At 43.7% G+C, this 26,804-nt stretch overlaps 1 protein-coding gene across 5 annotated transcripts in view; it reads right to left on the bottom strand.

Annotated features, from left to right (window-relative positions):
* GAPVD1 (GTPase activating protein and VPS9 domains 1) overlaps nucleotides 1-23,618 on the bottom strand; it is a 52,188-nt gene extending 28,570 nt beyond the window's left edge. For 3 of the 5 annotated variants that reach the window (XM_060251761.1, XM_060251763.1, XM_060251766.1), the window contains exons 1-3: nucleotides 23,385-23,583; nucleotides 6,848-7,076; nucleotides 4,073-4,916 (exon numbers count right to left, since the gene is read on the bottom strand). In XM_060251761.1, the coding sequence (XP_060107744.1) occupies nucleotides 4,073-4,916; nucleotides 6,848-7,032 (1,029 nt within the window). In that variant the 5' untranslated portion in view covers nucleotides 7,033-7,076; nucleotides 23,385-23,583. Of the gene's footprint in view, nucleotides 1-4,072; nucleotides 4,917-6,847; nucleotides 7,077-23,384 lie in introns of all 5 variants that reach the window. The other 2 variants (XM_060251762.1, XM_060251764.1) reach the window with 2 other exon arrangements.
* Between the last annotated feature and the right edge of the window lie 3,186 nt (nucleotides 23,619-26,804).

Here is a 26,804-nt window from a genome sequence, read left to right as displayed (position 1 = left end):
CTCCAGTCTTCCCCTGGCATTTGACACACATCTAGAGAACTATAAATGGTTTTTAAGAACTTAGATTGAAATCTTTCTTTAGGTGCAAAAATATGTGCTGGGTGGCCCCATAAAGGAGCCATATAACAACTAAGGAAGCATTTTAGCTTTATATAGTTTGAGAGCTGCAGGAACATATGATCCCTCTTGAGAATTATGAAGTTTTGCCATACTGTTTTGCAGATCTTTCTCCTTGGTCTGTAGCATATTTACTATGTTGAACCTGTGTGGTCACTGCATAAGCAGAGAATACAAAATGCCTGAGATCTTGGCTTTCATGGAAAAGAGATGGGAGAATCGAAATGGCCATCTAGCTGAACCATCTATCCACATCAGCTAACCCCAACTTCAAATCCTGCTATGTAAGCAAGGAAGTAACTGCAACGTACCACTTCACACAGCACAAACATTGCAAAAAAACCCCAAACACCTCAATACAAACTGGGAACTCTGCAAGTGAGGGAGCCCTCAGGAGGAAGCCTGAAGTCTTCTGAGGCTCATCCTGGAACCGAACAAATGTCACCTGAAGGCAGTTTGTCAGTAAAATTCTGCATCTGAAGAAGTGAGCAGTGACTCATGAAAGCTCATACCCTGCCACAAATTTTGTTAGTCTTTAATGTGCTAATGGACCCTTCCTCTTTTCTAGTGAAATCCTAAACAGAGTTACTACAGTCAAATCCCACTGATTTAGTTGGGCTTAATTTTTTTTTTAAAGGTAGTCCTCTGTGCAAGCACTAGTCGTTTCCAACTCTGGGGTGATGTTGCTTTCACAAGATTTTCACAGCAGACTTTTTACAAGGTGGTTTGCCGTTGCCTCCCCCAGTCATCTACACTTTCCCCCCAGCAAGCTGGGTACTCATTTGACAGATCTCGGAAGGATGGAAGGCTGAGTCAACCTCAAGCCAGTTACCTGAACCCAGCTCCCACCAGGATCAAACTCAGGTTGTGAGAAGAGCTTAGGACTACAGTACTGCAGTTTTACTCTGCACCACAGGGCTCTAGTTGGGCTTAGCCTGGAGTAATTATTTAAAGGACTGCACTTGGTCTGTTCTTGGAAGAAGAGGAACACGGGTGCAAAACATGAGAAGTCCATATCTGCAGCTCTTTAGCAGCTTCCCCTCCTGCCTGACAGTTCCATTGACAGAGATGGGACAGACAAATTAGCAGGGCAACAAATAGGTAACTGACTGGGGGATGAATTCCACCCAAAGAGGTTCTGCCACAGAAGCCGCAAAGCCTCTCAGGAATCACAAGTTAACATATAAATGCATTTCAGTACACTCAGTTCCAGCACCATAGTATTACAGCTGTCATCTTCACAAAGAGCAGATGCTAGTCTTTTAAATGCAGGCTTAAGTCTCCTGTACAGTTTCCCAAAGTTTCCCTTTTACTGTAAAATGACCACGTGAGCAAATTGCTCAGAGTTACAAAGAGGAGAAATATCAGGCACCACAAGTTAATCCTGACAATTTAAAAAAATGCTGAAACAGCACCCATAGAAAGAAGAAACTAGGATGCTGCCCTTCTTTTTAAGAGAAAAACACATGAGGGCAGTTTAAAAAACAAGGGCCTTACTTTCAGAATTACCATGGCTGGAAAATGTTTGAGTGCTTGGGCTCCTAAAACAACCAGATGGCAGATAGCTACTGTATGTTATTTGGGGGCCTGGCAGATAGCTCCAAGAATTCTGAAAACACTTCTCTGGCCCTGAGCATGGGTTTCTTTCTGCGGGAAGAGCAGAGCTGCTTTATGAACAACAAACCCTCAACAATTATTAACCCTGCGAGGGGGGAGGAAATCTATAAGTTCACCTCCTTTACCAAATATCTGTGCCATCTGGGGAACACTGGAAAAAAAAATAAGAACCAGCCCTCTTCTAGAAAAGATTCTGGTTCCATTGGAGGTCATCCTTGCTTACCATGTCTGATATTTGATGGATATGTTGCTGGTTTTGATAAGAATGCAGCTGTGGCTTTACCAGGGTAATGAAACAGAGAGTAATTTCTGACCCGCAGTGATAAAGAGTTGGGAAAATCCCAGGCTCCTCAAAATCTGATTCTAGTACCAAGGAACTGAGGTACCATTTGAAATATTTTATTCCTCTAGCCCTGAAGTGCAAAGCAAATTTAACAGCCCATAAATTTAGGGGGTTTGGGGTTTTTTTTCACAAGTTCACCTCCACCCATAGACTGTTACCTTCCATAAAGCATCTTGACTGGCAGGTCTGTCAAGTTTGGCCAGAAGGAACTGGCAATTATTTTAAATGAGTAATGGCAAAGCAGAAAGGATTTAGCTGTCTCCAGAAAGAAGCAGCTTTTAATTAATGTAGATTGCTACAATGTGCTATAAATGGGGTTGCCCTTGAGAAATGTTTGGAAATTTCAATTGGCATAGAACACTGCAGACAGAACATTGACTTGAGTGGGTCACAGGGACTTTATCACTCCAGCCAGACCCCACCTACATTAAGTCCCAAACTGTTTCCAGGCACAATTCAAGGTGCAGGTGTGGACCTTTAAAGCCCTGTATGGCTTGGGTCCCAGTTCCTGAAGAACTGCCTATTCCCTTACAAAAACCCACCCTACTGCTACAATTATCTTCCCTGCTCTGGCTGCCCCCCACCTTCTGAGAGGAAACAGGTAGCAACCCAGGAGAGGGCCTTTTCAGTCGCGGTACCAAAAATCTGAAACTCTCTCTCCATGGAGACTTGACTGTCTCCTTTTGATGCTATCCTCCAACCAGCAGCTGAAGATTTTTGTGTTTTATCTGGTATTTCCTTGGTGATCCCTCCTTCCTGTCCCATGTTTTAGCTGTTTTATAGAGGTATTTTAGATTAGGTTTTTATTGTATTAGCAATTTTAATGGTATTAGCAATTTTAATGTTTTAATGGTATTAGCAATTTTAATGGTATTTAATGGTATTAGCAATTTTAATGTTTTAATAGTTTCCAAGGTGTATTTTTTAAATGCTTATTTTTATCTCCTAGCCAGCTTGGTAGCCCTGATGAGGGCAGAAAAAAAGGGTGTAAGTTTCAGCAAATGCATAAATATTACGCTAAGCCAGAACTAGGGGAGTGCACTCAGATCTACCAAAGCTGAAAATATAACTGCAAAAATACTTTATCAGTATCTTCCAGGTATATTTCTGCTTCCAGCTTCCCAAATGTATCCAAGTTTTCTCGGGAAAGTGGGAAAAAATACTGGATATATCTGGGGATTACTGGTATATCTGTAAACAGCGAAGAGGTGGGAACAATCCGTAAATAGTAGAAGTGGTCAGACTTCTACTGCTGCCCCTTTAAAGTTTACAGGGCCTACAGAAGACAGCCCAAGAATCAGCTGTGCTGGGGGGAGGGGGGAGAGCAGACTGTTCCTGCTGGCTTGGCGCTGGCTTCTCATGCAGCCTAGTTTAAACCAGGCTGCAGGACAAGCCGGCCCCAGAAGCTACTGTGCCACAGGGAACAATCTGCTTGCTGAGGCCAGCTTCTCCTGCAGCGTGGTTTAAATCAAAATTCAGGATTTCAAAAAAATCTGGGGTTTTTCAGAAATACAAAAAAAAAAAAATTGGGTACAATAGCCCTGAACCAAAAAAATACCAGGGGAGGTGCGGGGAGGACTGCACACTCCTAGTCAGAACTATGAGCAATAACATCCAGAAAGAAGAGGTACAGAAGACATGTAGCATTGTGCAAACACAGCCCTTGGGCAAATCCAGCATTTGCAACAACCCTTACTACTACATCTGTCACCTGGACTACCTTCATGGCAGAATAACCAAAAATCCACCATCTAGAAACATCATTCATTCCTTAAAACGTAGAATACACATTCTACAGTCAATTTTTAAAATTCTTTAAATAGCCACTGATTTGTATGCAGACTGTGGGGGGGAAAAAGAATGCATATATTTTAAACACAAACATACAAATTAATTCCTATGGTGTCACAACTCCATTGTCAGCCTTCTTGCTGCTACTGTTCACTCCTCTGTTGGAGCGTATGTATGTTGTGTTTTTTAAAGAAAATATTTTACCTGCATCAGGTTAAATCTTGCCACTTCATTGATTGGAGCATCAGAAATAATCCCGTACTGTTCTGGGTTGACCACTGCAGGACAAATGAAGCATGCCAGGAGAAGGTCTGTGCACATGGCTCTGACTTCCCCAATATCCAGCCTGTCCACACATGACAGCGTTTTGTACATCTGGGATACAATCCATCGCAAGCTGTGTGGGAAGCAGTAGGTGTTCTGCTTGAGGTAACCAATGAACTTGTTCACCAAGGCCACCAGCTTGGCTTCGTTTGACTCTACCATCTCCTGAACTTTCTGCCTGAATTTGTCACTGCCCTTCTCTCCAAAGAGTTTCTCCTGCTGGGTGGGAGAAAAGCGCTCGATCAGTTTGTTGGGGTCGGTTTCTAGGTGGTCTTCATCCTCAACTAGGAGCTGCATGATGGGCTCGTGCAAGGTGGCAGTGAGAAAAAGCTTGGCCGAAAAGAGCCCTTCAGAAAAGAGTTTGAATAAAATGCTGAAGGCGCAAGTGCCGCGCCTCAGGAGCCGACGGGGATTATCACTCTCCTTGAGTTCAAACTCGATCAAATAACGCAACACCTGGAGGAGGTAGCTTTCATCTTCTGGCATGATGCAATTGCCGTAGATGGAGGTAAACACAGTGTAAATGACGCTCTGAGTGTTCTCCTGGTTGAGTTTCTCTCCGGCAACCAGGCAAGAAGCAATAAGACGAGGATTCTCGCGTAGCCTGTTGAGGAATTCTCCATAGGGTGTTTCTTGGTGCCCCAGTTGCTTGTACCCATCCACAAACTGTGTGTCTTCCAGGATTTTGGCATGCTGGCAGCATTCAGCGGGGGAAGCTTCAGCACTTTAAAAAAAATGAAACCATTGAGAAATGCAACATCGGAGACCTGGGAGTCTTAAAGATTCTCACATGAAACTAAAAGCAGAACTGTTGAATCAGACCAAAGGTCTATCTTGTCCAGCATCCTGTTTCCAACAGCGGAGAACCAGATGCTTCCACAAGCTCCCAGCAACGTGTTCTAAGGAACACATAAGTTTAAAAAGTTTAATTTAGCTATAAAGACAGTGCTTACTGGAAGACAACAGATTTGTCTAACACCCTTTAAAGCCCATCTAAGCTAGCAGCCATCACTAGATTTTGCAGCAGTGAATTCTAAAAGTTAATTACGCTTTGTGCATGTTACCTTTGGTGTATGAGCCCCCAATTTAGTCCTTTTCTAAACTTAACACATGCCTTCCAACTTCTTCCTTATGTGCAACCAGAATAACCCCTAGCATAAGAGAAGCATCTTCTCAGCACTTGTCCACAGGGCTGGCATTACAAATACCATTACACTGTTCACCTATTTGGATTCTACTGGGCTTTTTATTAAAACATGGGGTTGGAATACAATGATCTGTGAACACAAGAAGCATGGATTTTTCCTTTGTTTCTCTCCCTGAAAGTAGTTCTTTCCAGCCCCAGGAAAGCTGATTCAGTGTTGTGGGACCCCACGGACCAACAAAATAAGCTGCACTAAAGATGGAAGGGAATTATTTCACCTCCTTCCCCAATGCAGCTCCCTACATGTATGGTTATTAATGTGTGCAGGTTCTACTACCCTAGGGGGGGGGAATAAGGGGAAATCTGCACTTCTCAGCACCTTCACTGGTAGTTACCTGAGTCCAGTTTTGGTTAACACAAGATTTTTCCGTGACTTTCATAATGGGAGAGTATGAGCTTTCGTAAGTCACTGGCTCACTTCTTCAGATATAGCTAGAATATGAGTCCATAGGTCCTTATATCTTGGTAAATTGAGTGATGCCAAATGACAATAGCAGACGATAGTAATTAGATACTAAACCTAAGTCTCAATTCAGTCCAGGAAGATGCATTGTCTTGAGCGTCATTATCAGTTGCAATTCAGCAGTCTTTCTTTCTAATCTTCCTTTGAAATTCCTCTGGAAGAGAACTGCTCCTCTTAGGTCAGAAACTGAATGTCCTGGAAGGAAAAAATGTCCCCGCACTGTTTTTTTTTTAATGCTGTGGTTTCTAATAGCACGCTTTTGTCCGTTTATTCTTTGCATTCTCCTGCAGTGAATCCCCCTGGACTGAACTGAGACCTAGATCGCCTGTCTCATTACCAATGCTAGTCTCAACCTCTACTTCCTCTTTGCATATCACACCTAATCCAATCAAGCTTGCCACTGTCATTCACCTGCTATTGCAGGTGAATCACCTTTGAATCTGAATCACCTTTATAAAGTTTGTACCTCTGGTACCTTGTGTTACATTTTATGGCATGCATGACCCGACTCGACAAAACGTCAGATCTGATCCTCCTAACAAATTAGTTTGACGCCTCTGCGAATGCTGCTGCTTTTACCAGGAATTTTTAAAAATTGCCTTGATATATATATATTCTTAAGACTGAGAGGATTTTTTTAAAGTAAATAAGTTATCTGGTACAATTTTGGCAGTGCTTCATAGTACAAAGATCTTCATAATTCCTCTTCTTTGCTCACCCCTTTACCAGTAGAAGAGAAAAAAAGTCAAGCAGAAGATACTGACCTCTCCTACCAATCTGCCCATTGGGTGCTGCATTTCTCTGGTGCCAGGAGCTCAAAGGAAGAGCCTTTTGCATCAGTGAAAAGCTCTTGGTACCTGAGGAACACATCACCATTAGCTGAGCAGAATGGTCAGATACAACCCCCTTAACTCAGTTTGCGGAATCTAACGAGAACAGGGAAAACCGAGAGATTTGGATTTTTGGTTTCTGATACACCTGCTATCACCTTGTTATGATCAGCCGGTCCAAGTTAATCCTCTGCTGCTTGGAAATCCAGGCCGTGCGGTACAGCTTTTCTGCAGTTTTCAGAACTTCAGCATTCAGTCTCTGGATGAGCTGCTTTTCAGAGTTTACATAGAGCCGTTCCTGCTTGAGGTGATGAGCCAAAGCATGAATGTCCAGTTTCACCATCTTGGGGGGGGGGGGCGGAGGGCAGCAGAACTGTAGATTACTCACTGCAAAAAGGGGGGGAGGAAACAGTAGATCAGCTTCAACTAAGTGCCTGGATGTGCTCACATCACAGGCTCCATTCTTTTTTCTTTTTAAAATTTAATTTCAACCATAAAACATACAAAACACACACGCTAACTGTCAATCATCAAACAATAACAATAAATACTATAACCAAAAGAAAAAGAAATACCAAAACAAAATAAAACATTGGATTATGGGAGTAAATACAGATAAACTTACATTCATATAGAAATCTACATTCACACATTTGGATAAATTAATAAAAGAAAGTATTGGTACTTTGGAGGCACCTTACAATGAGTGCTATTAGATTGTTCTGTATATTCAAAAAAAAAGAAACCATCTTTCAACGAATTCATTTTTACAAAGAGGTACTTCCTCACAGGCTCCATTCTAAAGATGTGCCACAGACAAAAGCTTCTGCTGCACGGTAACATATTTGCTTTGACTCCTGCTGGTTGCAATATCTAGACCAAGCTGGGCTTTGAAAAACAAAAATCATGTTTTTCTAAAAAAAATTACACACATTTACATACAGCCCCCCACACAAAACAGCCTCTTTTCACAAGGTCTCATAAAGGCTCTGTTTCGAAACAGTGGCAGCGTGCACTTCTGCTGTTTTCTTAACTTGATGTTTCACAAAGGAGCAATTTAGTCAGAGAAGAACTATTCAGCATTTTTATGATAATGCATCCTCCTCAGAATAGATGTTCACACAACATTGCGTGGGATGATTTTATTCACTCAGAAGAAGAAAAAAAAAAAGAATACTTTTCAATGCCATCTCACGCAAACACAGCCAATCGTTTGCAAATGGAAGGGGTGAAAGTGCCACGCACTCTAACAGCAGGGAGCATCTGAAGCTGCCTTCTATTTCGTCAGACTGCTCATCTATCTAACTCAGAACTGTCCACTTTGACTGGCTTCTCCATAGCAGAAGGTCTTTTTTCAGACTTGCTACCCTGAGTCTTTTAACAAGAAATGTATTCAAGTCATTTTAACCCACCTTCCTTCCTCCTGTAATGGACTCATGGATGCCAGGGATCACACTGGAGACCATCTGCAAGATGTGTGCTGTTCCATGGAGCCATAGCACCTCCCTATACTTTCTTCTGCAAAAACTGCCTTCCAGCACAGCATAGCTTCTACTGACTGTTAAAGGGGAACTGTGTCTCCATTCCAAAATGACTCCCTTTAAGTAGGCCTACAAACAAGTCCTTACAAGAGATTTTATATAGCCATGCTGGGTGGTGCACTGTTGACATAGTGTGTCACAGGAGGGCTTTGGAACAGAAGCGTTATTGAGGAAATCACTTTGAGTCAGTCTGTTTAGGTTGCAATATACTGCTGTAGCAGCACCACCACCAGCAGCTCCCCCCTAACTTGCTAGTTTGCACTTTTCAGTTAGGCAAACCGACAGATTCTCCAAAACCTTATGCATCTCAAAATGAAGTTCACATCACAAAGGGCCCTTATGTACAATAAGGGAATAAACACACTCCTGTCAACAGAAGTTTAAGTTTCTAGTTGTGAATATTCAAACAGTAAAGAATATAAGAATGCATTGACCAGATCAGGGGCTGGCTCCCAACAATTTCCTCTGCTTCTCCTTGATGGCTCCTGACCCCACCCCTTTTGGTATTCCACAGGGTCCTCATCCCTTAGAAGTAGCATTTCTCAGAGATCAATGGGCTGTGGTTGGAAGACAGGAAAGTTTCATTCTGCCGCTAGAAAATTTAGTCTGAATCTAACTCTAGACACCCATCTAGGTCTGCCACTCTGTTTCATAGGGTGGTCCAGCAGATGCCTCCAGCAACCTAAAAGAAGTATCATGAAGGCAACAGCTGACCCCTACTATTGCCTCCAGCAGCTGGTATTCATTGATACAGTGCCTCTGAACTTGAAGAGTCCATCTAACTACTCTGGTTATCAGCTACTCACTGATGAACCCTCCATGAATTTAACAAAAAAAACCCCCTTTAAATCCTTCAAAGGCAGTGGACACCACTACCTCTTGCAGCAGAAAATACCAGACATCTCAGTCGTTGTGCTTTCTAACTTATGGTGCCTTCACAGGGTTTTAAAGGCAACAGAAGTTCAGAAGTGGTTTACCATTGCCTGCCTCTGCATCAAAACCTACTGTTCCATCTAAATACTAGCCAGTGCTGCTTATCTGATGAGACTGGGCTAGCCTGAACAATCCAGGGCAAGTCAGAGAAATCGCACACTTTGGATAAAATCCACACAACCTGTCCCATGCCACAATCAGGATTATTTTAAAGAGAGACTTAAGATAGCTGGTCAATCAGGCACCTAAATATTTTGTGCCGATGTCTAAGAACGCTGAAGTTGTTTGGTACCCTGAAAAGTTGATGCTGAATCAGAGTGAGATCTCAGTGGTCAGGGCTGGCTTGTCATGATGAAAACCTTAATTAACAAGGGAAAACCCATCAGGAAGTTCTCCTGAGTGAAGCCAAATGTGTTCTTATTGATTTCCAAAGAGCCTCTTCTCCAGGGCAAGCATCACTGAAAGTAGCAAGAGTACTTCGTATGTAATTATTTCTGTGCCTCCAAAAGAGGCCGTCTGTGTCTCCACACTGTCACTCCCCACTTGAGACATCTACTTAGCCTTGTCAAAGGACCCTCTCCTGAAAATGTGTCAGAATCTTAAGCATATTTCCAGCTCTGGCCTTTGTGAAACTTTTACCCATTCCTTTGGCTTTGGCATCTTTTCCCAGCCCCACGGAAGCCTAGAACATCCCTAACTAGAAATCAGAGATCAAAGCTGCTTGCAGCATTTCTGCAGAAAGAACCTCAACCCCAACGACTAAGATGTGCTCTGTTTCAGAAGTGCTTAAAACTGTGTGAATAAAAGTGATACTTGGATATAGCAAAATGGGAAGCGCAAGGGAAATATTGTCGAGAGATGACTGTGCACTTCAGATTCACTTTCACAGGAGTCTATGCGGATGTTGAGAACACAACCCATTCTGGAAGATCATATTGCTAAATGTAATCATTACAACCCTGATATGGAAGTTCCCTCCCTTGTCAGGTTTCCACAGTGAACATTACAAATCGTTTTCATGCTGCAGTTGCAGGGTGCTCGGAAAATGACTGGCTCCTTCTGAAGAAATGAGCAGTCACTCACAAAACCCCCGCCACAAACTTTGTTATGGGAGGCCTGTAGCCAGAAAATGCTAGGGGGACAGGGGGTAAAAGTTTAGGTGGGGGGGGCTCTGGGGCCCAAAATAATGTCAAATGACATCACATTTTTACAAAATGTAAAAAAGAGCCACCGAGGCAGTCGTGCAGTTCCATTTCCCTGACCCAGACAGGAGCTTCACTCCCTGCCTCCCTTGCTTGTGTCAATTTTGGTCCTGGACTGACATGGTGAAGCTGAGGCCCCATGCCATCGAGGAACAGGAAGGGGACATGGCACTCTCCAAGTAAGTGTGCTGGTTGGCCAGGTAGAAAGCTGGGGCCACTGGGTTACAGCTGCCTGGGAGAGGTGGGTTTTGCGGGCGCCTTGCAGCCCTCAGGCGGGTCTCCCAGGAAAGGCCCCCTCCTCTGCCTGGCTCTTGAACACCCGCACTGCTTCCTCCTCCACTTCTCAGCCCTGTAGCGGCAACAGCAGGGGCATCCTTGGGGCTGCTGGCAGTGGTGGGGAGGGCGCTCCATGTGGGCCCCAGCAGATGCCACCCGAGCCCTGTGACAGTCACCTGCTGCTCCTCCCCGCCACGCTGCTGACCACCCCCTCTACCTCCTAGGTCTGCTGCAGCAGCAGCCCATGCAAGGGCTCCACGCCGGCCAGGAATCTCGCTGACTGACAGAGAGACCACACAGATTGGAGGGGGCGGGGTTGAAGAAAGAGGTCCAGCTCCCCTGGCCCCCCTGTGGCTACGGGCCTGGCTAGTGGACTCTTGCTCTTTCAGAACAAGTGGTATGAAATGACACAAAAACTTGCCTTCTACCAGACCTGGCAACTGATCCACCTAGCCCAGCACAGCCTATTTTGACTGGCTTTTTAGGGCCTCCAGCACACAAAAAGGCTTTTCACCTGCTAACTGAGATGCCAGGATTAAAATTCTTTGCAGGACAAGCATAAACTCTAGTGAGCTACAGTTCTTCTCCTCAAGGCTGTTCTCAGTGAGAAAGCCTGGATGAGCTTCCAAGAACTCTTCAGATCCCTGGAACAGTTTGAACCTACTACATAATACAAGCAGAGCCAAGTGTCCTTGTGGTTTCTGAAAAACCACCCCATGAACTAATGTTGCATGAATTTATAAGATGCTGCTTGAGGCTTTGCCCGCTCCTAACCTCTCATATGCACCTAGATGTGCGACATTTATGAGTATTCCGTTTTTTTCAAAAACCTGCATTCCAACAATGCCACACCCCAGCCTTGAAAAAAGCAGTTTGAGACTGGAAATGCATATAGCCTGAGATTCAAAAGCCCATGAGATCCCAATTGGGTTGTGGAAAGCAACTCAGAACACACGCAGGAAGCTTTTGCTTTTCACAACTAACAACAAAATGGGATACCCAGCCAATGTCTACTGGCACTTCTGAAGTTGCTTTAGGAAAGCCTCACTCAAGTTTTCTTGGCCAGGGTATTATATTCCAAGATGCATTACACCACTGGGTTTCAAGCTCCCTTCTCTTATTCTGCATCTGATTTGTCTGCAGAGGAAAACCTGCATTTACAGAGAATACTGGGAATATTCTAGGGTGCCTGCGCTGGTGAGGACGGGCTATGGGGCCTCACTCCGGCCATGTATGAATTAAGTTAACCCCAGACACAGAACACACCCAGCTCCCCCCACTCTGGCTGGTAAGGACCTGAAGGACTATCACATACAAAGCTTTGTTCTCTGTTGCTCCTATGGGGAACACTAGGACCAATTTCACACTCACCCTACGCCACTCTCACGTTCGTCTTCTCAGCACAGCGTTCTTCTGATTTCCCACTATCTGCCCTGGGGCTGTAGCAAGGATTGGCGTTTATGCACAGCAACAGAAACTGGGTTTTAGCGGTTTCTGTTTGCTGCACGAAAACACTGAGAAGATGAACGTGAGAGTGGCGTAAGGTGAGTGCAAAATCCGTATAGAAGATCTCACTGGTTTAAGTAACAGAAGTGTAGATTTCAACTGAATATATGATGAGAAGTTTCCCAAAAGGTCTGAGAGCCAGTTTGGTTTAGTGGTTGAGTGTGCGGACTCTTATCTAGGAGAACTGGGTTTGATTCCCCACTCCTCCACTTGCAGCTGCTGGAATGGCCTTGGGTCAGCCATAGCTATCGCAGAGCTGTCCTTGAAAGGGCAGCTTCTGTGAGAGCTCTCTCAGCCCCACCTACCTCACAGGGTGTCTGTTGTGGGAGGGGAAGGTAAAGGAGATCGTAGGCCGCTCTGAGATTCAGAATATAGGGTGGGGTATAAATCCAATATCATCATCATCATCTTCTTACCAGTTACCTTGAGTAGTGGAAGAATGCTAGAGATTTTCAAGCAGAGGCTAAGAAGGCATGTATTAGGGATGCTCTACATTTGGATTTCCTGCAGGGAACAAGGCCCCTTTCAACTCATGACTACAGGAGAGGAATGGTAGTGGCAGGCACATCACTGTATTATGCAAGCAAGACAGTGCTTAAGACAAGATGTTCTCACTACTAGGCTAGCACATACGCTAAATGCTGGAATCCTGGACACAACTCCAGCAGGGCAGTTGGAACTACTTTGCAAAGGCATTACAAGAGCATGGCCATATGGAAAAATTATCTGATCTTATATATTTTAAATGTATGTACCCCATCCTGTCAACTATTCACTTCCCAAAGTAACTACAGAAATAGATTGTACAGGTGAGTGTAGGAGGAGCCCTCTGAGTAGATTAATCAGGAATACAGAACCTCTCTTGCATGATCATGCCGGAGAAAACCACTCTGGTGCATCTTTTTCACACATATGTTTTCACAGGATTGTTTTAAAAGCCACTCAGCAAGAGCTACAAGAGTCTCCACATATCTTCTCCCACATAGATTGTATTTGTTTCTGAGGTGGATATGCTGCTTCCCAGAAGGAATTCCAGGAAGCAAATAGGAGTAACTTCCAGCATTTGTTTATAAATTTACTGCATGACAAAATGCTGGCACTACAGAGATGTTACACTAGTTATAGAACCACAGAGTTGGAAGAGACCTCCAGAGTCATCTAGAGCAGCCCCCTGCACAATGCAGAAAATACAAGTATCTCCTCACTACACACACATGCAGTAACCCGACTCCAGAAGATGCTCCCCCTCCAAAAAAAAAAAAACCCTCTCCAGGATCCCTGGCAAAACTGGCCTGGAGAAATATTGCTACTTGACCCCAAAGTGGTGAACAGCATTTCCCTGGGCATGTAAGAAGAGGCCACGAGAACTAAGCACTGTTACAACCCCTCCTGCCCAAGATGTGTTCAAGTTCACAGAATCAGCATTGCTGTCAGATGGACATCTAGCTTCTGTTTAAAAACCTCCAAAGAAGGAGAGCCCACCACCTCCAAAGGAAGCCTGTTCCACTGAGGAACTGCTCCATCAGGAAGTTATTTCTAAGTTGTTCAAAGACACATAAATGAGCAAACACATAAATGTTGCTTATGGGAGTTCCTTTATGGGAACACATTCAGCCTGTACTGAAAGCACTGCACTGGCTACCGATAATGTACCGGATTCGCTTCAAGGTGCTGGTTATTACTTTTAAAGCCCTATATGGCCAGGGTCCTGCATACCTTAGGGACCGCCTTTCCCTGCCCATGCCCCAGCAAGCACTTCGGTCCGGGTCTCAAAACCGGTTGACAGTTCCCAGCATCAGAGAAGCGAAGCTCAAAACAACGAGAGCCAGGGCCTTTTCTGTTGCTGCCCCTAGCTGGTGTAATGAGTTGCCAGAGGAGGTTAGGACCCTGCGAGAGCTCTTACAGTTCCACAGGGCCTGCAAAATGGCACTCTTCCACCAGGCATTTACATGAATGGTAACATCTGCAGCAATGGGACTGGCCCATAAGAACACCACCAATGGCCTACTCCACTACGCTACAGCGATCCTGAGACCTCTGAGTATAGGTAACCACCAGAATTAAATCACTGCCTGAAATTATGATAGTAGCACATGCGATTGTTTTAAATTGTTTTTATGTTTTTATTGTTGTTTATTGAATTGGTCACACTGATGTGCTTGTGTCGACCCTTGGTTTGTGAGCCACCCTGAGCCTGCCTTTGGTGGGGAGGGCAGGATATAAATTAAATTAATAAATAAAAGCACTAAGGACTTCTTATGGACATGGGTTCCACACAGACATATAAGCTACATAATGTCTGCAGCCCTCTGACACATTAATTTCCATAAATACTCCCAATACTTCTGACATTACATTCAAGCATTTTCATCTTAAACATGTGAACATATGATCAGATTGAAAAACAGAGGAAGCCATATGTATTCATCTCATCCTACAGGTCAGAGGGAGCTATAAGCTTACAACAGAAGCAGAATTCATTGCATAATGGATGCTATCATACCAGTGTACAAAAGAAGTGTATAATCAGGAGAGTGCTTTACTAAAACACAACCACCCATCTTCCCGGACAGCAACTGAAATATTAAGAACACATACAATACACAGCTGACGATACCTCAGCAGACTCAAACGTATTCATTTGGACAGCTCAGTATAAAATATGGAAATTTTCATCACAACACATCAAAAGAAGAGAGAGGGCTCAGAGCATTTAGACATTAAAGAGTTCAACAAGCCCAAATTACCCTATTCAACTTCTTTAAAAGATTAAAAAAGCAGAATAGAGTAATTTGGGCTTGTTGAATTTATTAACCCGCCCTGCGGCACAGCAGCTATAAAAGTGAAGTCCACTGTATGCTTAACCAACACAAACAAACCCCATTTTGCAGAGGGGGGGGGGGAGAGAACTGGTTTTTGCAACATTTATTTACTTCCTTTACACCCTTCCTTTTTCCTCACTCAGTACCAACAGTAGCGTACATCATTCTCCTCTCCTCCACTTTATCCTCACAACAACCCTGTAAGGTAGATTAGCCTGGAAGTGTACATGACTGGCCCAATGTCACCTAGCAAACCTCCATGGCAGAGGGCGGATTCAGACTTTGATCTGACAGATCATAGTCCAACACTCTACCCACTACACAGGACTGGCTCTCTGTCACTGCAATGGGTGGGGGTACATGCAGACAGCATGCTTATAAATTGCTACTTCTCTTATTTCTCCATGGTCCCTTTCAAAGTAGGCAAAAAGGTCTCTGACCACAAGATTACAGTTTATAACAGTGGGGAAAAACAAATTCCAACAGGATGCCCATGTTAAGCAATTGCAGAAAACACAAAAAAGGAGCCTTGAGGCGCCTTAAAGGTTAACAGGTTTGTTGATATGTAAGTTTAAACCTGTTAAGTCTTTAAGGTACAACAGATTACCCTTAGTTTTGGGAGAGGTCAAAAGGAGAAAAGGAGAAAGAAAAGTCAGTACTGAGAGATGAATGTATGTGGGTAAAAGTAGCTGCATATTCATAAAGCCTTGGCTTGGATTCAGGGTGAAGAAGGCAAGCCAAAAGTCAGGGGTAAAAGTATGTTTTGAAGAGAGACTTGAAGAAGTCATACCTTGTGCTACCTTATATATGGCAGGGGTCCCTGACTGATGTCAAAACTGTTTGGCAGAGAGGGCCAGGAGTAGAAAGATGGAGCTTATTATTTTATGTTTTATTTAGCAGATTTTTATTCCATCCTCCCTGCAAATGGGATCAGGGTGGAATTTCAACAAAAATGTAATACAATAATTACATAATTAATCCATTTTTTAAAAAATCTTTTTTTAAAAAGCAGGTTACATAGTAAACTAGATTATGCTCAATGTATCTGCCTTCCCATGTGCAGTGCTTTGCTTTTGCTCATAGGAGCGACTGACCTTCCTTACTTGATACAGGAGAAAGTAAAATGGTGTAATCAGGGACCACAACATTGGGGTAGGAGCTGAATTTGATCCCTCTCCTTGATGATGTCAGTAACAGAGAATCAAATTTGCATCTATCATCTTAATCTGTTGTGTTCCTTGGTCGCTCCAAAGCAGGAAAGAAAACTGGTTGCTTGTGATAGATTAGGTTACATTCAGTTCGACTAATAGACAGATACATTCAACACATGCAATAGGAGAGCCTGCTTTTAGTCTTTAGTCAATGTCCTAGCTCAGGGGTGGCCAATGGTAGCTCTCCAGATGTTTTTTGCCTACAACTCCCATCAGCCCCAGTCAGCATGGCCAATGGCTGGGGCTGATGGGAGTTGTAGGCAAAAAACATCTGGAGAGCTACCATTGGCCACCCCTGTCCTAGCTGACCACATCCAGCATTTCAGAATTGAGACCAACTCTATAAGGATTCCCACCCATCTTAGAAATCCTCAGTGAAATTATCTTTTTTTCTTGAATGCTTCCTGTAGCAGCCAACACAGGACTCAACTACCAAACCAAAAGTAGGCAGGTCAAACACAAGTTGGGAGTGAGGCAAAACAATGGTGGAACCATTGAGAACACTTCTCACTTCCTAACACCTACAGGAACAACAACAAAAGGAGGAAGCTGTTTTTGGCAGCACCTAGCCCCAAATCACTCAGTCCTCCAAGTTAAAAAAGAAAAAGGCACAGACAGCTGGCTTATTAATTCCATTCTATCCAAACTGTAGGACACCAAACCTATACACAGCCACTCACCTGGCTGCCTGTGGCAAGTAAAGAACTGAGGACTAGCCTCCTGACCTAGACAGCCCAGGCAAGCTTGATCTCATCAGATCTCAGAAGCCAAGCAGGGCCAACCCTGGAAAGTACTGAGAAGGGAGACCTCCAAGAAACACCAGGCTGGAACACAAAGGCAGGCAATACAAGCCGCCTCTCCGAAAAACATCCAAGCCCTACTTGGGGTTGCCAGAAGTTGGCCATGACTTCCAGGCATGCAAGCACATACACACAAAAATACTTTATAAAAATAAAAAAGAGCAGAAGTATCAATCAGGAAAGGAGAGCTTTTGTAAATTGGAAAGGAGCTAGTCCTTTTTCTTTTAACTTGTGAATAGGAAATGTCAGCACTGGTGGGACAAGAAAAGGTGACTGCAGGCAAGTAAGAGCTGAAAACTTATTTGCAAGGTTGAACTACACTTGAATAGAAAATTAATAAATGCTAGAACAGCTGACTAGTGGCTTGACTATGTAGGCTGGCTACCAGGGCTAGAAAAAAAGGAATCACAAGAACCTTCTGTTAGAGGCACTTGGCATCACAGGCCACCTCAAAACATGACAGCAGTTCCTATAAATCCGTGGGGGGGTTTCCTTTACAGCCCACTTGGCTGCTTACCTGCTGGCCATGTTTAATATTTGCATACCTGGCTATGCATGAATGTTCATTGTCAGAGTGCGTAGGAGGTTCATGCGAGAAGAGGCCTTAGCAGGGATAGTAAGATGCTAATGTCAACTATAAGGAGCTGGGGGAAAAGCCAGGGCACCCAAAAGTTTGATGCCGCTACTTGGGGAACTGGTGATCTTCATTGTACAGGGCTGAAATCAAAAGGCTTGATTCAAGGTCTTAAATTAACCAGAGGCTGGTACCCAGGAATATGAAATACTTTCACCTTTTTAGCTCAACAATTACAAGTTGAGGATGCTGCACATTTCCCCAAGACTAAGAGTGAAAGCAGAAAGCTTATTTTAGAAGAGGATGTGAAGACTAGCTGAATTGTGCCCATGAGTTAGGCATGTTTTAAATCCACGCTGAATTCAAATGTAGATTTTAAGGGCTTTTCTGTTTAACAATCAACAGGACTCAGAGGTGCTTTAGCTGGATTATATCTATGCAGCCCTCTCAATACTCCTTCCTGAAACATTCCAAAGGATGCAACCCTCATTTCCTCCCAGCGACACATACAAGTTCATCATGTGCACGGCTCCAAGTTCTAAGCAGGAAGGAGGAGAAAGAGATATGAAAACCGTAACAAATAAAACACACAGTTACCAGAGCAGTTCCCAACTGATTTCCTTCATATTTTTCTCCCAAGTTTTGGTGACACACAGTGAAGCAAGGCTCTCCAGTCTGCCACGATAAATGCCAAAGAAAGGTGAGGCACATACCAGAGAGTTTTATTTATTTATTTCATTAAATTTATTAATCGCCCTTCCCCGCGAGTAGGCCTCTGGGCAGTTTACAGCCGTGTATACACAATAAATAATTTGCACTAAAATTTACATTAAAACACAATTCCAAGAAAAAGTCCCTATTTACAAGTTGGCAAAAAAGTTACAATTTATGAGCACCCTGGGTTTTTCAGGTGGTGAGGGAGAGGAAGAGTGCCAGACTGTATACTGTTGCATCACTGTCCTCAACCAAATGTCAGGTAGAACATCACTGCCTTAAATGCCCTACAAAATGGTAGTAAATCAAATCAAATTACCTTTAATGGCATAACAGTATTAAAAGATACATTGCAACATGCACTTCCAGTGATTAAAATTCATCCAAAAAAGTACAATTCATATAAAAAGCCTATATCTAAGAACTGCTTCTGCTAAAAATTTAGCTACCGTATTAGTAGTTTCTGTAAACGTATCATTGAGCAGATATCAAACTGTGCTATATTGGCTTCTAAATAGAACAGAGTATAAGGGTAGAAGTTTGTTACGAGACTCTGTGTGTAATTGGCAATCGAGTATATTATGAGCAAAATGGTAGCAGGTCCCACAGGCAGAGAATTCCACCAGGACCTTGTTGAGGATAGTCAGATCTCTCTTGGGCCAGGGACCACCAGTAAGTTCTTGTTCCCTGACTGCAGTGCTCTTCCCAGGGACGTACTAGGAAAGGGTCCCAAAAATATGTTCATGTTTACAAATGAACAAATGTAGTGCATGGCTTCACAACAGGCATGCTTCCGATCATCAACTAGCCTTGAAAAATATATCCACACGCGGAAGTTTTCACAGACCAGGATCATTTTACTTAGCCCCCCCCCCCCACACACAAATACACAATGTCTGTAAATCTTTGCTCACTTGGAGTCAGTTTTATCTTATCTCAGGTGAACAGAATTACTCATTTGCCCATGGGGGTGGATGACAGTAACTTTGCTAGATGGCTGCTGTTCCAAAACACATTAACCATTAGCATTAACACACTTTGAAATCCAGTGTAGAGCAGTGGTTAAAGTAGTAGACTACAGAGTGGCAAGATCACAGTTGAAATCCCTACCTAATCATGAAGCTCAGTGGGCGACCCCAGACCAGTCACTTTTTTTGAAGCCTGACCTACCTCACAGGGTTGAATGAGGATAAAGCTGAGATGAGAAGATGTGCAGTGCCAGAGCTCCTTGGAAGGAAGGCAGCACAAAACCCAATCTCATGTACATATAAATTCCTTCTGTATGGTGTGACAGCTCTTTCTCTCAACTAAGAGAGCATATCCCCTATTATGATGACAGATGGTATAGCAGAAGGTAACATAAGTAACATAACTACCTTACAAAAAAGAGAGGAATACGAAGGAGCCCGACCTAAACTACAAGCTTTAAGTACTGCCTAGATGGAGTTACAGCTATCCCATACATTCCCTTGTAGGATCCCTCAAAGATCTCACCCTGCCTTCTAACAACACTTGCATACCCCGAATACATCTTTCATTTCATTTTAACTGCTTAAAGTGCATCTGGAGAAAGAGACATCATGGATAAGGGAGATATTCACAAAACTCTACATGAATTGGGGTTTAGCCCCCAAAGCTATTCCTAGTTTTGAAAATATATTAAACAAAAAGTATTGAATGTTTTGCTATAAGTCAGCAATGACTTGACGGCGTTTTACACACAAGCTTCCATGAACTTCATCCAACAGAAGTATTTATCTCACTATAGATGGTGAGTTTGCAGAGCAAGGCAAGGAAGATTGTGTTATCGCTCTCTGTTACAGTCTGTAAATGGTCTTATCTAAGCTATGCCTAAACTCTGTATGCAAGAGTCACAGGAACCTCTCAGTCTTCATTCATTTTACTTCATTTCTATCCACATCCTACCACATTATTGAAGATGCTCAAAGCCGCTTACAGACAATTAAGAAACGTAAACCATTTAAAAATGCTAGTATAATCTCACTAAAATAATTTTTTTAAAAGCCTGGATAAATAAATCTTTAATTGGTGCTTTGAGCATCTCACATTCGGTGTTAGCTGGAGCGGAAGGCATATCATACTGAAGCACAGCTACAGAAAAAGCTCTGTCCCACATGGTCACTCAAAATCCTTCAGCAAAGGCACTGTATAATGTCCTTCCTCACTGAGAGCAGTTTCACACAAGTATTATGCATAAGCACAAAAGCATCCCTGTCTTTCTTCACATGTTCCTGCCACTTTAAAAACAAGCTTCAGGGCAAAATACCCAGTGATCCCTGGTTCACTTCTGTGTAACGTACAAAGTGACCTTCAGGAATAGCAACCAGCTTTCCCCACCCCCCTACATCTGGGCAGAAGCCAATCCTACATATTTGCAGCCCATATTCATTGTTGTTCCTCCCAACCCAAAAATTTACCTGGCTTTCTTGGGGCTTATAAGCTCCTTGGGGAAGGAGCATGTTTTTCCTGCCCATCCTGAATGCAGTTAGCCCAGAACAATGTCACTGGCAGCAGTTTCCTATTGCATTTGGTCTTTTTCATCACCTACTATTTCCTTGTCCCTGACCTAGATAGCCCAGGCCAGCCTGATCTCTTCAAATCTTGGAAGCTAGGCAAGGTCAGTCTTAGTCAGTAATTGGATTGGAGACTACCAAGGAAGCCCAGGGTTGCTCTGCAGAGGCAAGCAATGGGAAATCACCTTGAATACCTCTTGTCTTGAAAACCCTACAGGGTTGCCATAAGTCGGCAAAGCAATACACCAAAAAAACCTGTCTCCTTTACTGGATAGAGCTGGGGACCTTCAGTATTTGCCTCCCTATTTAAACTTAAGAAGCTGCCTTATACCAAGTTAGAGCACTGGTTCATCTAGCCCATTGGGGCCCTGATTGGGAGCAGCACTCCATGACCGTAAGCAGTGAAAGTTCTTTTAACTGAAGACTTTTGCAGTGCTATGTACACCAAAGTAGTAACAGAAGCCATGGCACCATGGTAGGGCACCTACTTTTCATGCAGAAGGTTCCAGGTTCAATCCTTGACATTTCTACCTAAAGAAGGTAGCGGGACAGGGGGAAATCTTTCACTCATACAGTATTAGTGTATACCACCTCAATCATATGTACATACAAAATCAGAGACAGAAAGAAGAAAAAGAGGTTTCCTAAAGTCACCCTCCAAACATTTTGTCACATACTAGTGCAGCCAAGAAATAGAACTGAGAAATTATTCAGAAAGAAGACATTTGATTTTTAAAACAGCTAGTGTCATCAGAGGCAGCTGGAGCTCTGAAGCCAATATAGTCCTCTTATACTTTTGTTTTCTTACACTTTGAAGCAAGAGTAAAAAGTCTCCATCACTCACAATAGTTGGCCTGCTTATCATCCACAGGGATCCTACAGCCAGTTTAAATTCCAGAGGCAAAGGGGTGTCTTTGCAATGCACAGTTCATTCCTCGGCAAACTGGTAGGACAGGGTCGTGAAGGAACCTGTGCTCCTCCACCCCCGATACTGGGTGTGCAAGCCCCTAAGTGACAGGGATTCCACACATGTCCAAGGACACAGAGATGTCCATCAATCCACCCCATCTAAACTAGGAATCCCTGCAATATATAAATCCTCCCTTTACATACAATCTATCTTCAGGACAACATAAAATATGTGAAGAGCTCAGAGTACTCCAAACCACTATATAAGCACTGCTGTAGCCATCCTCCTTACAAATGAGGGAGTGAAAAGGCTTCACGGCATCAAAGGGCATGGCTTTGAGCCAGGGTTATGATGAAAATAAAAAGCCCTGCTGGATCAGATTGAGAGCCCAGCTACGCTACCAGTAGATTTTCAATCCGCAGGACATGAAGGCATCAGAACTGCTCTGCCTCTTTTTTCTTCACAGCACCTGGTATTCAGATGTATACTGCCTCTAAACATGGATGTTCCACTGGGCTAACCTTGCTAATTGCCTTTAACGGGGCTATCTCCTCTGTGAACATATTCAATTTTTTTCTTTTGAAAGCCATCTAAGTCAGCAGCTGCAACCAAGACCACATGCTGTGGCAGTGAATTCCTTACATTAATTACACACTGTGAGAAGTACTTCCTTTTGTCTGGGCTGAGCCTAATGCCTATCGATTTTAGAACACTGCTGTATACTGAGCCAGCAATCTGGCTTGTCATGCCCAAATTATTGGCAGCGGCTCTCTATGGTCTTCCCCAGTCTGCTACACAAGATTTCCTTTTAAGCCAGAGCCATCTTCCTCCCAAACTATATCCCTGAGTGCCACCTTTCACATTAGAAATTATAACACATGGTGGAAAATCAGCCTCTTCAAAACAAGGGAAAGGCTTCCAAGCCTAGCACATCCCTTTACTCTTCACCCCACAAAACCTAAAAAAAAGAATAGTGATATAATTAAAGGGAAACTCCCTTTCATTTTGAGTGGAGGAAAGCCAAAGCAAACATTGGAGGGGGAGGGTAAAGATAAATAACAAAGGAATTATTGTGGCCTTCGGGTGACAGAGGGATGGGGAAAGGAATAACTCTTCTTTTATAAGAAAGAGAACAAAATGCGAGTAAAAATAGAAGGGAGGTGTGAAAAAAGCCAAATCTGCCAAGGGAACGTGAAATAGCCTGATTTTAGGCTGAAAGGGAGAAAAAACCTTAGCAGCATGCAAAAACACTGTCAGAGCAAGGGGTGGGGGTGAACTGTCAATACAAATCATGTTGTAAGGAGGTGGAATAACCTAACTTTAGAAAAAGGTGCGGAGAGAAAGGTCAAATGCCTAATAAACAATTATTCTGTAAAAATATACCAAAGCACAATATGTATTGGGGAGGAGGGGGCGGGTGTCACAAATCCAAATGACATTGAGGGGTGAAAGAGGAATAGACTGAAGACGTCGGAGGTGAGGCGGAAAAGGGCAAGAAAATTCCTTTCTTAAGGGGGGGGGGGATAAAATTCAATGCAAAATTTATGGGAGGGGGCTGACGAACAAGGGGGTGGAGTGCCCTGTCCTTCCGCAGAAAGAGGGAGGAGAAAGACTAGGCTAGGCTAGGCCCAGCCCCCTACCCAGGGCGGACTCTGCCCCCTACCCACCATACCTTCACCATGCCTGTACACCCCTACCGCGGAACCCGGGGGAAGGTCGCACTGGCCAGGACTCCGCTCCCCCGAAGACCCGACCTGTGAGGGTGAGCTCGCCGCCCTCGACGACACCACTGCCGCCGCCTTGTCCTCGCTCCGGACCCACCGCCCCGCGCGAGCTCTTCTCGTAGGGCCGGCCGCCCGCCTGCCTCCGCTTCTCTGAGCCCGAGAAGCAACACCGCGCATGCGGAAAGGGGAAATGGCATGCCGGGGCGACTGGGAAATGTAGTTTTGAGCGGGAAGAGAGGTGATAAGGGGGAAAGACTGTGGAGAATGCGGTGGACACCGAAGGTGACAGACCCTGGGAGGGCGGGGAGAGAAGGAGGATTGGAATCTACCATGGGGTCGCAGGAAAGGGCTATTTTCTTCACGCTTCCCATGAAGAGGGGGTGGGAGAATTCTTACCTAAAAACTTAAAATTCTCTAGATATAGAGATTTCGACAACCTAGTTCTCTTCTATGATAGTTTTGTATTAGAAAGGGTGTTTTTAAAAAATTAGGAATGGTGTTAATTTAAACAGGAATCCTGAGGAAGAAATGGAATGTACCACTTTACGCTATTGGCGAGGGGACATTGTCCCCTGTTAAAAACTAGCACTCTTCTTGCAAAATAAACACATATATAAATATATAAAATAAATAGATATATAATTTATTTTACAGGAAACTTCCGTTGTTGGGAGTGGGGGTTGTTTAAAGGATATTCAGGCAAAGAATCTATTTCTTTCATGCCCATCAATGTTTAAAAAAAACTATTCAAGCTGCAAGTGAAAATCAAGCATCTTTGGAGGAAAAGGTTTGACTTGGTCATCTCCCTTTCAGTTACTTATCTGTTTACAAGAAGGGGTTTATGGTTTGTTGGACTTTAACCAGAGGAACGTTCAAATAAGGGACCCTGTGGCTGAAAGTCTTGCTTTGGACTGCAGCTGGGAGATACTTAATAAAAAGTTTCCTATGAATGGAGGTTTGAACCTGAGTCTTCCAGATACTGAAGAAGTCAGTAGTGACTGATTCACGAAAGCTCATACCCTACCACAAATTTCGTTTGTCTTTAAGGTGCTCCTGGCCTCTTACTCTTTTCTCTGACTCTTTCAGAGTAAATGATATGAAATTACACATAAAACTATCTTCTACCAAACCTGTCTACTGATCCATCTAGCCTGGATATGGGTCTGACACTCTTAATCACTACAGTACACTGGTATCATAGCTAAACTTTTGAAGGAACTTGGTCTTTTAGTCGAGCTGTTCACCACAGCTGTAGCAGAGTTTTACTTCAAAGACCTGAAGATCTTCCTTTGCTTTGCTTCCCCAGCTCAGGGTTTATAAGGCCTACTTTGACTGAGATGTAATCGATCTGCCTTGCAAATTATCTCATTGGCTCTGATAAGTTCTGCCTTTAGAAAGCATACCTTCATTACTAATTCTGTTAGTAAACTGGTAACTAGTAGAGAGAAAGGCAGAGCTGGAAGCAGATTTCAAATATTCTGAATAGAGATGGACAGGCAAGGAACCACAGTGGAAGTATGAAGTTGCCCTACCGTGTCATTTGTGCATTTAGCCCAGGATTGTTTACTCAGACTCTCCCAGGGCCTCAGGCAGAGAAAAATCTTGTCCCAACAACTGAAGATTCTTTAAGGCCAAGGGCTGAACCTGTTCTAGGTATAAAGCATGTGTTATGAGCATGACCCAGAAGTACAGCTCCCTCCAAACCAGCATAGAATCATAGACTTGAAAGGGATCTCTAGGGTCATCTAGTCCAACCCCCTGCACAATGCAGGAAATTTACAATTACCTCCCTCACACCCCAGTGACCCCTGATCCATGCCCAAAAAATGGCAAAAAAGAAAAACCCTCCAAGATCCCCAGCCAAATTAGCCTGCAGAAAAATTGCTTCCTGACCCCAAAGTGGCAATTGACATATCCCTAGGGGTATAAAAAAGGGCCATGAGAACTAAGCACTGATGCAACCCTTGCTGCCCTTCTCATTATCTGCCTAAGTTTACAGACTCAGCATTGCTGTAAGATGGCCATATAGCCTCTGTTTAAAAACCTCCAAGGAAGGAGAACCCACCACCTCCCAAGGAAGCCACTGAGGAACTGCTCTGTCAGGAACTTCTTCCTAATGTTTAGCCAGAAACTCTTTTCATTTAATTTTAACCTGCTGGTTCTGGTCCGACCTTCTGGGGCAACAGAAAAGAACTCCGCACCATCCTCTATATGACAGCCCTTCAAGTACTTGAAGATGGTTATTGTATCACCTCTCAATCATCTCTCTAGGCCAGGGGTCCTCAAACTTTTAAAATAGGGGGCCAGTTCACTGTCCCTCGGACTGTTGGAGGGCCTGACTGCCGTTACTGTACAAGGCTGCAGGCCGTCAGTTCTCCATCTTCTGCATCTCTCTCCCTTCCCCACACCACACACCCCGGCCTGGGAACTCACCTCACCTCAGTATCACCTCACACTCTGTCTCCGCTGCCTCAGCCCAGTGCCGGAAGTGTGCGTTGCTAATGCGAGTTTAGGTCGAACGTCACTTCCGGTCTGATTTTGCCATAACCCGGCGGGCCGCATAAACGTCCTCAGCGGGCCGCATCTGGCCCGCGGGCCGTAGTTTGAGGACCCCTGCTCTAGGCTAACATACTCAGCTCCTTCAACCTTTCCTCATAGGACTTGGTCTCCAGATTCCTCACCATCTTCATCACCCTTCTCTGGAAATATTCCAATTTGTCCATATCCTTCTTAAAGTATGGTGCCTCAAACTGAACACAATACTCTAGGTGAGGTTGAACCAGAGTAGAGTAAAGCGATACTGTAATTTCACGTAATCTTGCCACTATACTTGACACAATCCAAAATTGTATGTCTGGAAGAACTTTGCCAGTGTTCCTTGACAGATAATAGGGCTGAGATGGTATTTGGGGAAGAAATGGGGGGAGAGGGAGAATAAGAGGAAGATGCTGTCATAACTAGAAGCTCCAGAATTTGATGTGGTTTGATGCAGTAGGACTCCGATTATTTTGTGAGTGTTTCCAAACTGCCTTAAGATAAGGCTGTCGTCAACAAAGGTTATCTTATAAATTATGAGAAATATCTGAATCAAATCTTCAAACAGAAGCTGTAAGACTGCCAAGAGGACAACACCCATTATAATGAAACTACAACGGTTCCTTCTATATACGGTAATTTGTGTGAGCTACAAGTTAATAGGCCAAGACTCAAGTTCATTCTTTTGCATTGCAACATTTGCTCCATTCTGTTTTCTGAGGTTGGCCTTGCAAAGAGGTGAAAGACCAGGGCTAGATTCCTACCTAGCAACTATTGGGTAAAGTAGTGAACTGTCCATGATTGAATTAATTTAATTCTTCTCTGTTTGTAAA

The sequence above is a fragment of the Heteronotia binoei genome, chromosome 12 (genome assembly GCF_032191835.1).
Source record: "Heteronotia binoei isolate CCM8104 ecotype False Entrance Well chromosome 12, APGP_CSIRO_Hbin_v1, whole genome shotgun sequence".
Classification (NCBI taxonomy): Eukaryota; Metazoa; Chordata; class Lepidosauria; order Squamata; family Gekkonidae; genus Heteronotia; species Heteronotia binoei.
This window is presented reverse-complemented; position numbering and strand designations above follow the sequence as displayed.